We start from the raw sequence: 12,637 nt of genomic DNA, 5'->3' as shown, positions 1-12,637 counted from the left end.
AGTTCCTACACTCTGCACTAGGTTATCCCCGGGTTGTGCCTTCTGTGCTGACCAAGGGCCTCACTAAATTCGTTTTCTCATGAACAGTTTGGGCAGGTTAATTATAGTGGCTCCATGATACATTGTAGAGAGACAGTGTATAGAGTTGAGAGGATTCCAAAGAAAAATACTGGAGTAAAAACCTACTATAGGTTAGAGACGACTTTTTGTAATGAAAATAGGCTTGTTAGGAATTGGGAGTCCTGGGCTTCAGTTCTAACTTGGTCACCTTTTGGTAAATCACTTCTCTCTGAACCTCAATTTCCTTATCTTTAAAATGAGAGGGGTTGAACACTATAAGCTTTAAGCTACCCTCTAGCTCTCATATGCTGTGGTTTTGTACTGCCTCTAAGTCTTTGCTGTTAAGTTGGCTGCTTTGCGCTGTTTGCTGTGTGCTGGACACTTTGTAAATAGTTTCCTATGCACACCGCAGGGTCAGCTTCATGGGTCTCCTGAGATCAAAGGTTGCTGTTTGGATGCTAGAGGTATTGAAATCAAACTAAGATGCTCAATGAAGAAAAGAGAATAGACACTGCAGAGAGTGTCCGAAAGGAATGAAGCTAGCTGGACTAATCTACAGCCCTTCAATATCTTTCGCATGCAATCAGATGATAGGCTTTGCAGTTCAAAATCTTCCAAGTAGCTAAACGCCTCACTTAATTAAAGCTGGCAACTCTGGCAACCGTAACCTCTTAGGGTAAGTTTTCCTAACTTTCATTTCCAGGAATACTTATTGCGGATGTGTCAACTATCTAAGCATACATACAGAAGCCAAATCTTGATTGTCCGACTTGGTAGAAGAAAAGTTAGTGTTAAGAATCCTTTGAGAAACTTTCTTTTTCCGTGGTTGTCTGTGTCCTTTCTGTCTAGCACGTGTTGGGTGGATGAGACTGCCTAGCTAGAGAGTAGCAGAGAAGACCTGGAGGGGTGCACAGATGATCAAGGCCTGGCTTCAGGATGGTGATAGTCATTCACCCTGATCATAGACTAAAATGGTGACATTTGTTCATTCTACCAGTGTTTGTTGCTTATTTACCATATGTCAGATATGTTCTAGGAGCTAGAAATTCAAACCGGAGAGGTTCCTGCTATATATAGTCAGACACAGACAGACAGACAGATATACAGACAGACAGACAGACATAATACATACATTAATGATACAATGTTATCAGTCTTAGAGCTTTTTCTAATAAACACATTAGTAACAGATTTGTTGTGTACAAAACACACAAAGTCTCCCTTGCTTCCTGTTTTTCATTAGCAAACACTTATTGAGTCATGTGTCAGATACATTAAAAAGGACAAAACTAAATTGTGCATTCAGATATCAAAAAATATTTCTAAGTACGTAAACATTCAGCCAATAATAGACCCTTAGGGAAACGTGATGTTTCCTTAACATGAGGGTACGTATGCACATATATATGTAGACATATATACATATACATGCATGTGTGTGTGTGTGTGTGTGTGTGTGTGTGTGTGTGTGTGTAATATTTACTTGTCTATGTTCAAAAAGGATACTTGAACCTAGAGGGTAAATAGACAAGAGAAGTCTAGGTTTGTGTCACTGCATATGTGTGTTTGTGAGTATGTGGGAGGGCGGAGATTAGGAAGGAAAGGAGGGAGAGAGGGGAGGAAACAAAGAAGGGCAAAAAGAATCAGTGGTCTTAGAAGAAGCCACAGGAGTTAGTAAATTTTACGTTAACTCCCACCACCCCATCTATCTTTTCTGTATTAAGCTGCAGCCAGTACACTGTTATTCACTCCAAAAACTGATTTATCATTGGAATTAAGTTGACCACTTACCCAAATCAAACAAAATGAAAAAAGAATAATTTCAGTTTGAAAAAATATAAAAACATCTACAGACATTGGAAGTGGTACTTATGTACTCCAACAACTATGATAAAGAAAACTTGCTGAAAGTCCTTCCAAAGCAGAAAAAAATTTTATATCTCAGGGAATTTTTTCCTTTACTGGCCAGAAACTCATTCCAAGAAGTACTAGCCTGTCTCATTTCAAAATGCTTCCCTTGCCGAGGAAGCGGAAGCGGTCATATTCTTTCCCACCAAACTATGGGTGAGTTATAATTATCCTACCTCTTGTGGGACAATGAAGCGGCAACATCTGCTATACTGAATCCAAAAACCCACGGAGGAAACTATACCACACTGTGAATCATACCTGGACTCAGATTAAAGGATTTGTATTGTGTTTACCTTTTTCTTTATTTTCTTTGCAATTTGAAATATGGATTTGTTAGCTCTGGCTCCATGTTCTGAGAGGAAATATATGGGTTCCATTTGTTGACTCCTATTTTAACATTGAAAAATCCCAGCTTTAAGGCAGATGGGCAGTAATAGTCAATAACAGTTTTTCTGTTTATCATCATCGCCTCACAGTTTTCTTTTTCTTTGAAAGGGGGTACAGTTAAGAAAATTTAGAAGTGCACAATCTAAGAAGTGAAGCCATTTCTTTTTTCTTTCACTATAGTGACCATAACAGAGGAGTAGAAAATGGTATTTTAAACTTTATTTCCAAAAGAAAAAAACTTCAAAACTACTACTTATAATTTCATGTATTTTGGTATTTATGTTGGTACTAAACTGTTTACCTAGAATAAGGAAAGGAAAATGGAATTCCAATTCTAAGTTTTAGCTGTGAAATGTATATTATAGTCTGCTAATTTTAAAAAAAAATTTGTTTTTATCATTGTTAGAGAGCAGAAAGACAAACTCGAATTATGGATTCAGCTCAATATGCAGAATTCTGTGAAAGTCGGCAATTAAGTTTCTGTAAGTATGTGTTTAACTTTGCTTCATTATATGTTTAAGAGATTATGTGTTACAGATATACTCAAGTATGACACAATCTATGTGAATATGATGAGAAAATTTGACCAATTTGAGGAGAAATTGGTGAATTTAATGTATGCATACTTGTAACTGTTACAGAAACAGCCTCTGCATTGTCGGGGAGCCTAGAAAAGATTTTACCCCACTCTACTGTTTTGCAGTTAATAGTATTAAGAGATTTTAAAGGGTGCTAGTAATACATAGACAGCCAGTTAATTATTCACGTTACTTTTAGTCAGAAAAATTCCATTTTTCTTAGTATTCCCATTTTACTTTCTTTCCCAGTTTCTTAGTCATGTTTACGCTATTGCTAATTATACTTGACCCATAATGGACTCTAGCAGTGGTCATGACATTTCAAAGCCCCTAATATTAATGAATACCAAATCTCCATTTATTTATGCATACTCATATTACCACAAAGGAACATATCAATAGTCTCTTCCATTTTTGTCTGTAACCTGCTATGGCATGCATTCAGCGTTAGCCAAATTCATTAGTCCAAGCTCTTGGAATACTAATAACCTAGTGGTGAAATTAGTACTGTCCCATCGCTGCCCACAGGCTTACTAAAAGTACATTAAGGCTCATGATAAATGGTGGGCTAGATTTGTAGGGAAACGTCTTTACAGCAACAGTTCAGTGATGACTAAGACTCTGGGGGTAAAGGTCAAAGAGTAAGTGGGATGAAAAGTCCGGTTCAAACTCTGACCAAGTAGCACATGACCCTGGTCTGAGGGATTATAGACACAATGGTGTCTTTAAAGGAAAAGCTATTATGTGGTCACAATAACAACGTAGTTGATTTGGAAAAAGGAAACGAGAGCTTCATTTATAGATCATAAAGTGCAAATAAATGACACATTTCAAATAGTGCCCCATGTAAATGTCAGTAAAATATAGGAAAACATGTTTGGGAGATTTTTTCCCTAACTAAATATACTTTGCAGTCTGACTAACAATTTGGCATCATACATCTGTGAAGCATTAAGTAAATGACACTTCAGATCATGGCAATTTCAGCAAATGAGAGGTTTTTGTATTGTAATTTTTAGGTTTAAAAATGGCATTCAAGTCTTTTATAAGTATAAATCTCCAGTTTATAAAGTAACACTTAGTGCTATTGAACTATTTTTTAAAATCATATTTTAAATTTAATTCACTTAAAGGAAAAGAAGTACTATTTCACACTAAACCATAAAGTCATTGAACTGTCCTATCGCACCTTTTGTTTGAAAGCCAGATTTTTATTGGCTCAGTTTTTTGTTTGTAACTCAAAAATAAACTGTATTAGATTAAAAATTAATACTTTCCCTTTCTGTATAAAATAACTGTAGTATAAACACTATATTCTTAATTTTTTATTTTCTTTAAAGAAGAAGGATTTGGGCACTTAAAAATATTTCTTTATATGGTACCCATAGGTGCTTCATTATGAAACCTTAGTGGGAGAATCTGTTTTATAGGCCAAAATGTTGTGGCTGGGAATGCTTAATCCAAGTGGTTCAGCAAATTCAGAACTGATTTCCCATCCTGGTCAGAGTGTTAGGCTCTTTTCATTCCTCTCCTGATAAATTACCAGGATATAGGGGTTGTGATCCAGCCATATGTGTCATCTTCAGTATTTGACCATAGCATTCACTAATTGGGACTACTGGTACATTTTAAAATAACAAGTCTATAACTTTATAGGCTGAGGCTAAGTTGTAGAATCAGAACACTGATCAAATTCACCAATCTTTTTTTTGGGGGGGGGCGCCGCGGTGGGAGATTAGCCCTGAGCTAACTGCTGCCAATCCTCCTCTTTTTTCTGAGGAAGACTGGTCCTGAGCTAACATCTGTGCCCATCTTCCTCCACTTTATACTTGGGACATCTACCACAGCATGGGGTGCCAAGTGGTGCCATGTCTGCACCTGGGATCCGAACCAGTGAACCCCGGGCCGCCGAAGCAGAACGTGCACACTTAACCACTATACCACCAGGCCGGCCCCACCAATCTTTTGTTTTTATATTTATATAAGTCCAGATAGTCATTTCCCTTAAAGTCTTTTAAAATCTAATGTTAATATCAATGTTAATATCAATTCACAAAGCTTTAATTTAGTTTTAGTTTGGTACATCTTTCTCTTATCCTTTCCTGTCAACCTTTTGTTTTGTATGTGGATTTTGTAAACAAATATCTAGATTTTCTTTTTAGTTAATTTGAGAGTCTCTTTGTATTTTAATTGATGAATTTAATTTATATGTATTTAATTGCTTAGACATTTGGGTTTATACACACCGCCTTATTTTGTGTTTTAAATTTAATGTGCTTTTTTATTTGCTTTTCCTCCTCCTCTTCTGTGTTCTGTCGGATTGGTTGGGTTTTCTTCATCCCATTTTTCCTCTACCAGTTTGTGGATTATATATTCTATTTCTTTTATTTTAGTTGCTATCTCTAATTTTTTTAATACGCATCCCTGACTCAAAGTTTTTTAACTTGATAAGTATCTAAACATTCCTTCTCAGCCTAATTTTGTTTTTCCCAAGGCTCTGTAAGGGCTTAAAGCACTCATTTTTGTCTTAAAAATGGCTTTATTTTGCCTTTGTACTTAAATGATAGTTTAGTTGGGTAGGAAATTGTAAGCTTATTTGTTACAAAAAGAAATTTGTTAAAGCATGATTCTGTGGTCTTTTAGCCTCTTTGTTGGTAAGATTTCTGCTGTCTGCTTGTTCTGTATTTTCCCTATGGGAGAAACTAAGAGAATGAAGATATTGCCTCCAAGGCCTCTGGTATATGGGGAAATGAGCAGGCTGGCAATCAGTAACTGCCCAATAAATGTGTATAGAAGGAAATAAAGAAGGAACCTCTGCTATAAAAGGTTCCAGGCAAACCCATACCCTTTGAGGAAAGCTATTTTCAGTTAACCCAAAGAAAAGTGATTTTGAAGAGACTGAAGTTGCAGAAGAATTTCTTCAGACTGGAATAAGCATAACAGAGGGCCCTGAGGGAAGGATCAGGAATGGAAAGACTGGTGAAAAAGGATGAGGCAGAAATGATGAAATAGTCTGCAGTGAGAGAATGCAATTTTGAGATAAACTTGAATTTTGCTAGTGATCATTGATGAGAAAGACTAAAAAGAAGTGTGTAAGAATTAACTAACCTTAAATTTCCATATGAAATTATTATGTCAAGTTATTTTAATTCCAGCACAGACTGAAAACCCAAATAGTGTCAGCTGATAATCCAGGAACTTTTGACGTTTGTTCAGGATTCTATTTACATCATTGATTAGTTTCCAAGATTACCCTTTCTCCTGACCTATTGAGAAGAGGAGTGAAGGGGAAGGAACTCATTCATTGATGCCCGCTCACCTCTTGATAGAAACAAACGATCATGACTAAGGGTACCTGTGCCTCTTTTGCTGGAACCAGCAATACCCTGGAAGGGTCCATCTCTGAAGCAATCCTTCTTCAGGTGACAAGGAGGGAATTAGCTCAGAGAATCTTCACCTGCTGCTGGAATAGCAGTAACCTAAGTGGTTTCATGGGACCTCTATGCGTCTTCTTGATATATAGAAAAGTTGGGGCCTTACCCGTTTATTAGAGAAATATATTTCATTCATTTGTTCCTTCAATCATTCATTTCTTCTAGAAATATTTATTGTGAGTCTGCTAATGCTAGGCACTCTTCTAGGGCTGGAGACACAAGGGTGGATGCACATGGTCCTTGTCCCTGCATTCTCAGTGCTTAAAGTCTAGTTGAGGAAGCTACTAATTCTGTGCTGAGGTAGACAGATCTGATGGAAGGCTAAGAACTATCCTTTCCCTCACTTTTCAAATAAATTGTTTAGAGCATGGTCACAAAATATCTGTTTCTGTGTTCCTAACAATCTGTCAAAGGGAGACATGAATAAGGTACATTTTATTGATCTTGCCAAATTGCTGCCTGTTAACTTCAACTTCAGACGTATTCCACAGATGTTAAACAAGTGTTTGTGAGCTATTGCAGCTTACTAGTTAGATGGAATGTTGCCTGTCAGAGAGTATTTGGAAGATTGGTTACTTTAGGGTGATAGCTTTAAGGAGGATTATCATAATTCTGCCACAGTTGACAGCTTTGGATATGTGCTTCGATAGCAGGACTTAATGTCTTCTATGATTTATTTAAAAGAAAACTCTTCTGTATGTGGAATCTATGAAGACTGTATCTATAAGGATCAAAACATCATGCTTTGAGTTACCGTGAAGTGTTTTATGGACCTGTGGGACCAGATTAATCAAAAGAATAATCAGTGGATTTTTTTAAAAAGATTATGATGTTATACATATGATAAAATCTTCACTATCAGTCTTTTTCCTCTGGGTTACTAGTTAAATTAGTAATATCTAATGAAGACCCAATGTCAGGTTAGACTCTGCTTAGCACTGGCAGTTTAGAGATAGAACAGAAGGTCCCACATGTGCTTGGTACTGTTAGGCATGCACAGAGATGTGACACATGGTGTTTGCCCACAAAGAACTTATAATATGGTTTAAGAAATTATAAGCATACATGAAAGGATATCTGCTGATGTAAGTGTTCAATAAATGACGAGAGTGGGGAAGTATCCCTCTGGGCTGCCTGGGCAGGATTCATATGAGTGAAGAAGAGTGATGGGAGGGCATTCCATGGAGGGAAAGGAGCAAGGGCGAACATGGAGAGGATCCTCCTCCAGGCCAGGTGACATTTTAATAGGGAAAAATATAAAGGCAGGTTGGAATCAGAATGGATGGTTTTGAGAGTCAGGCTTAAGAATCTGAACATCTCTGTAATAAGGAAAATGTAACCACAGGCTTAGATCAGGCCAGATAGCAGTTTATTCTATTTAATTCTAAACTCGTGACTTTGAGCCTATTCTAGTAATAGGCATGTTTTGAAAGATATTAAAAATACAACTTCTCTGTGTTCCTTTTTTCATCACAGGTTCTTTGTTGCAGGATTTTCTTTCTACAAGAATAAATTAAAGTTACATGAAGCAACTCTTCTGAGTGTTGTTGTAACATAAGCTATGGCCAGTGGTAACTTACTCTCACGCAGTATGAGAAATGCTAAACGTTAGTGGTTTCGTTTACTGTGTCATGTAGCATAGATACAAAATAAAGGGCCCAAGTGGATAAGGGATTTCTTGGGGCTAGAATCTCTGGACACTAGTAAAACTTGGAAAATGTTGCATTTTATATGCATTAATTTTCATATGCTATTTTCAAGAGAGATATTTTTCATTTTGTGATAGTAACATGCAGTATTAAAACACTTCGAAAAATAAAATTTCTGTACTTGTTTCTTTAATGGCTAGACAAGAAAGCTTCCAAGTTTCGAGACTGGTTGGACTGCAGCAGCATGGAGATAAAACCCAGTGTTGTGGCTATGGAAATTTTAGCATATTTAGCGTATGAAACTGTGGCACAGGTAAGGATTCTAAGCTGTCATCGCAGGCCACACATGGCTGCTTTCTCCCGTCCCTGTCCATGATGAATTCTTCCACCTGCTGCTCTGCTGCAACTGAAAACAGCCATGAGTTTTCTCCTATGACAATCTTATTTTCTGAAATTTAGTTCGTTTATGTTTCTTTGCATCCTCAGTTCTGATGGGTATTAGGGTAAAAATGACTGTTTCTTGCAACTTTATCCTAACCAGAAATGGAATCCCTGCATACTTTTTCTCAACATTGAATTCTAAGTACACATCTGCCTTGTTTAGAGATTATTTTTGGACTTTGAAAAATACCTTTCTAGATATGTACAATCTGCTGAGGGCTTGCCAACATCTGACTTTGAAATCATTGCCCTCTAACAGTTCCTCAAAGCATGGTCCTTAGACCACAAGCATTAGCATCTCCCTGGTTCTTGTTTGAATTGTAAATTCCTAGGCTACACCCCAGAGCAGACCTACTGAATTAGAATCTTGGGGCTTGGAGCCCAGAAATCTGTATTTTAAAGTGCTTCCCTAGTGATTATGAAATAAAGTTTGAGAACTACTCCCCTAGAAGCTCAGAGTATATCATATCTATTCATTGGTAGGTCCATTTACCAGTCATTGAAAGCATATGCCCGTGTCCACAATACAGATTTTTGGGCAAACAGTATTATCAATAACATTTGAAATGTATTGCTCTTAGTTTTGCCACTTTGGTGACATTGATGATTATCTCCAGCTATGTGACTTGATTTTCATTGCTCTGATCTCTCAGTTAGTGGATCTGGCTCTTCTTGTGAGGCAGGACATGGTAACCAAGGCAGGAGACCCCTTCAGCCATGCCATTTCTGCAACCTTCATTCAGTACCACAACTCTGCTGAGGTAAGTATCAAAATATCTCTTTGACACATCTGTGGACTTTTTCTCATGTCTGGTATTTACATTAGTAGTTCTCTGAAAAAGATTATGTAGGAGTTTATAGCCCTCAAAGAATCTTAGTGCATTCAACATTCAGATATTTATGAGCACCTACTCTGTGCCGAGCACTAACAATCCACTGAATACAGTGATTTTTTTCACCTTTTCTTTCCTTTATTTAACTTTCCTCACTCTTCGGTGAAAGAGGAATAATTGCAGAGCATGTCTCATTCCCATGGGAGATGAACAACTGGTTTAGGTAATTGAATAACATTGAGAAGTTACTTACTTCTTTGTGCCTCAAAGCTGAGAGGTTTATTATTATTCATATGGTAATAATTCCTGACATTTATTGATAATTTTACATTCCAGTTATTGATCCATCTCTAAACATGACTTCAAGAAGCATGGCTCCATCTCTCCTTCGTGTTTAGATTGGCCCTATCCTGTGAAGATCACATCCCTTCTGATCCAGTTTATGTTGCTGAGATCCCCACCTGTGGGGACTACAAAGTCTTCTTGCCAACTTTAAGGCTTTGTGTAATAACTGTATACCACTTGTGGTATAAAAATTATTCTTTTTAAGCAGCATGTGCCTAAAAACCAGAAATGTAGTATCATCTATTGAATGAATTTGCTAATACTTGACCTTTTGTACTAATATAAACAGCAGTTTCCTATAATTCAATCCAGTAACCATAGAGAAGGCAGCAAGGAGGTTAGGTTAACATCTACATGTGTAACTGTAAAGTGAGCTTTGGATCAACTTGAGTGAAATATGTAACCTAAAAATGGCTAAGTCCCTTTGAGAATCTGACAAAAACTATAAACCCTTTCTCCATAAGCATATTTGCAAATTTTGCTTACAATTTCAAGTGTATTCAGAGACCCTCTGAAACCATTCTATGGATCTAAGGGATCTGTGAACTCTATGGACCCCAAGTTTAAGTATTTCTGCTATAGGACACTTAGAAAATATATAAAAGTATATGCCCATATAGCATCTTGTTACAAGCCAAAAGTCTGACATCTTTTTATGCCCCTTGGAGAATCAAATTGGCTTGCAATCCAAGTAGAAATTAAAATGTTTGTGCCTGTTAAAAATTCATTTTTTTCTTGGAAAAGGTCATACATCATTATCAGTCAACATACTTTAAAAGTCCCTAAAGCTTACCCAGTTGATTAAACACTATTTGTTTTCTTTATGTTACAAACCCAAATTATGATGTCAAAGAACACCCTTTAAAATGTCTTTGATACATGTTCACTTTATGAATATGTGTATAAGTATGCTTTTCATTAACATCAGACAAATTTGATGTAACATTTCTAATTGAAGAAATTTACAGTGAACATAACAAGCCTAGTTTTCCCTTAACATTCAAGGGATTGCTTGCATGGCTAGGAACACTCTTTATTTCCCCCCCTTCTTGGTTCTCCAGGGTGGCCAAGCTGCCCTGGGCAACTGCTCAGCAACCACAGCCGCTGTTCCCAGCTACCCGGCAGTTAAGAAAAATGGCCTATGTGTGCTGGATTTCCAGGGCTCTCTGGGAGGTGGGAGCATGAGTGTCGGAAAGCATCCTGACTAAATATGTTAGTACAAGCCTCAAGCTTTTCCCTGGCCTGACAGACACCCCTCCTCCTATGTGACTGGTGGTCAAAGTGAACGTTCAGAGGGACTAGAAGTCTTCCTGCCCTTTGTTACCTGACAAAACACGAAGAGAATGGCCATTCTAAAGTAGTAATCTTACTCATCAACATTTCAAATCAGTGACCACATCAAGGGCCTGCTTTCAGGGCTTCACCAACTTGGGTACAAAGGGGGACTCTGAAGACTCATATCATCTGTATTCAGGGAGATAAAGCATTCTGTAAAACAAACATTCTGTAAAACAAGGACATAAATGAACAAGGAAACAGTTCAAGATAGTGGCATAGACAGAAGGTGCAGAGATAAAGAAAAAACCTAATTACAGTCAGACAAGACTCAGAGAAGAAGCTGGGTGTTGAAGGAAAGATAGGACGACTTTGATGAGATCATAAAAATGGGGAGAGGGGCCGGCCTGGTGACGCAGCGGTTAAGTACGTACATTCCACTGCTAGGCGGCCCGGGGTTTGCCGGTTCGGATCCCGGGTGCAGACATGGCACCACTTGGCACACCATGCTGTGGTAGGTGTCCCACATATAAAGTGGAGGAAGATGGGCACGGATGTTAGCTCAGGGCCAGGCTTCCTCAGCAAAAAACAGAGGAGGACTGGCAGTAGTTAGCTCAGGGCTAATCTTCCTCAAAAAAAAAAAAATGGGGAGAATACTCCAGGCCTCAGAGGCAGCATAAGTATAATTGTACAAGCTAAAAACAAAAACAACTCTGATTAAAATATTCAGGGAAAGGGTTCACTGAGGAGGGGTAATAAGTGAGATTAGAAAGTTAAGGCCTTAGACTCTTAGTTATTAAGGAAGAGTTGAAGGTTTCTTGGCTAAAGGGTGATGAATTCAAAAGGGTGTTAAGATCCAAATAGAGGTGCCACGTGCAGTGGAATTGGAATTGGAAACTCAAGGCATGGAGTTAAGACACAGTACATTCTGTTTTACTAATTATCATTCTTGAGCACTAATCATATGAGCTGGTTAAGCTTGAGTTTCTCATGTTAGATCAGCAAGTTTAATATTAATTCAAGTTAATTTTCTAGATCTTTTTTCTAACATGTGATTTATTCTCAGGAAGCAATGATCCCTAAGAGTTATCTTATTTTTCCTGAGAACATCTCGTGCCAGATTCGCTTTATTCCTACTTATTTGATAATATTTCTAGGCAAGCAGATCAAAGAAATACTCTTGAAACCAACAGCTGAATTTCAGCAAAACATCTTAGAAAGTTTAGCATGATATTTTAAATACATTATAGAGAATTGTAGGTCAGTAGGTAATATAGTTAGTGCGGCTGATAGGATGAAGAAAATATAAATTAATAATACCATATCTGAAAAACATTTAGAGACTTAATGGCCTGTAAATTTCTTAGGAGCCAATAATGTGATGTTACTGGTAAACTAAGAACTTTTTTAGTTTTGTTTAGTTTTTTGCACCATCCTATAGGGTAGACATTGACACAGTGGAAGATGTCTAAAGGGGAGTAATTGGGGTGAAGGAACCTGGAAACATGTCTCATAATAACTGGTTGAAAGAACTGAGGTGTTTGACCCATAGAAGAGAAGAGGCTGTGAAATATAACAGTCTTCAAATACTTGAATTGCTTCCGCATGGAAGAGAGAACAGACTCGTAGTCATAGCCAAAGAAACCAGATAGATATGAGAGATGTTATAAAGGAAAGAAGGAACTAGATGTCGGAGGAGCTAGAGGTATCTACACTGACCCTAA

At 37.5% G+C, this 12,637-nt stretch overlaps 1 protein-coding gene across 27 annotated transcripts in view; it reads left to right on the top strand.

Annotated features, from left to right (window-relative positions):
• The window catches only part of SUPT3H (SPT3 homolog, SAGA and STAGA complex component), a 465,747-nt gene that overhangs the window by 357,871 nt on the left and 95,239 nt on the right, over positions 1–12,637 (top strand). For all 27 annotated transcript variants that reach the window (XM_070586121.1, XM_070586133.1, XM_070586115.1 and 24 more), the window contains 3 exons: positions 2,765–2,840; positions 8,220–8,332; positions 9,114–9,221. In XM_070586121.1, the coding sequence (XP_070442222.1) occupies positions 2,765–2,840; positions 8,220–8,332; positions 9,114–9,221 (297 nt within the window). The remainder of the gene's footprint in view (positions 1–2,764; positions 2,841–8,219; positions 8,333–9,113; positions 9,222–12,637) is intronic.

Source organism: Equus przewalskii, chromosome 19 (genome assembly GCF_037783145.1).
Source record: "Equus przewalskii isolate Varuska chromosome 19, EquPr2, whole genome shotgun sequence".
In the NCBI taxonomy this organism is placed as follows: domain Eukaryota; kingdom Metazoa; phylum Chordata; class Mammalia; order Perissodactyla; family Equidae; genus Equus; species Equus przewalskii.
The sequence above is the reverse complement of the archived record's forward strand: the minus strand, read 5'-3'. Positions and strand labels throughout refer to the sequence as shown.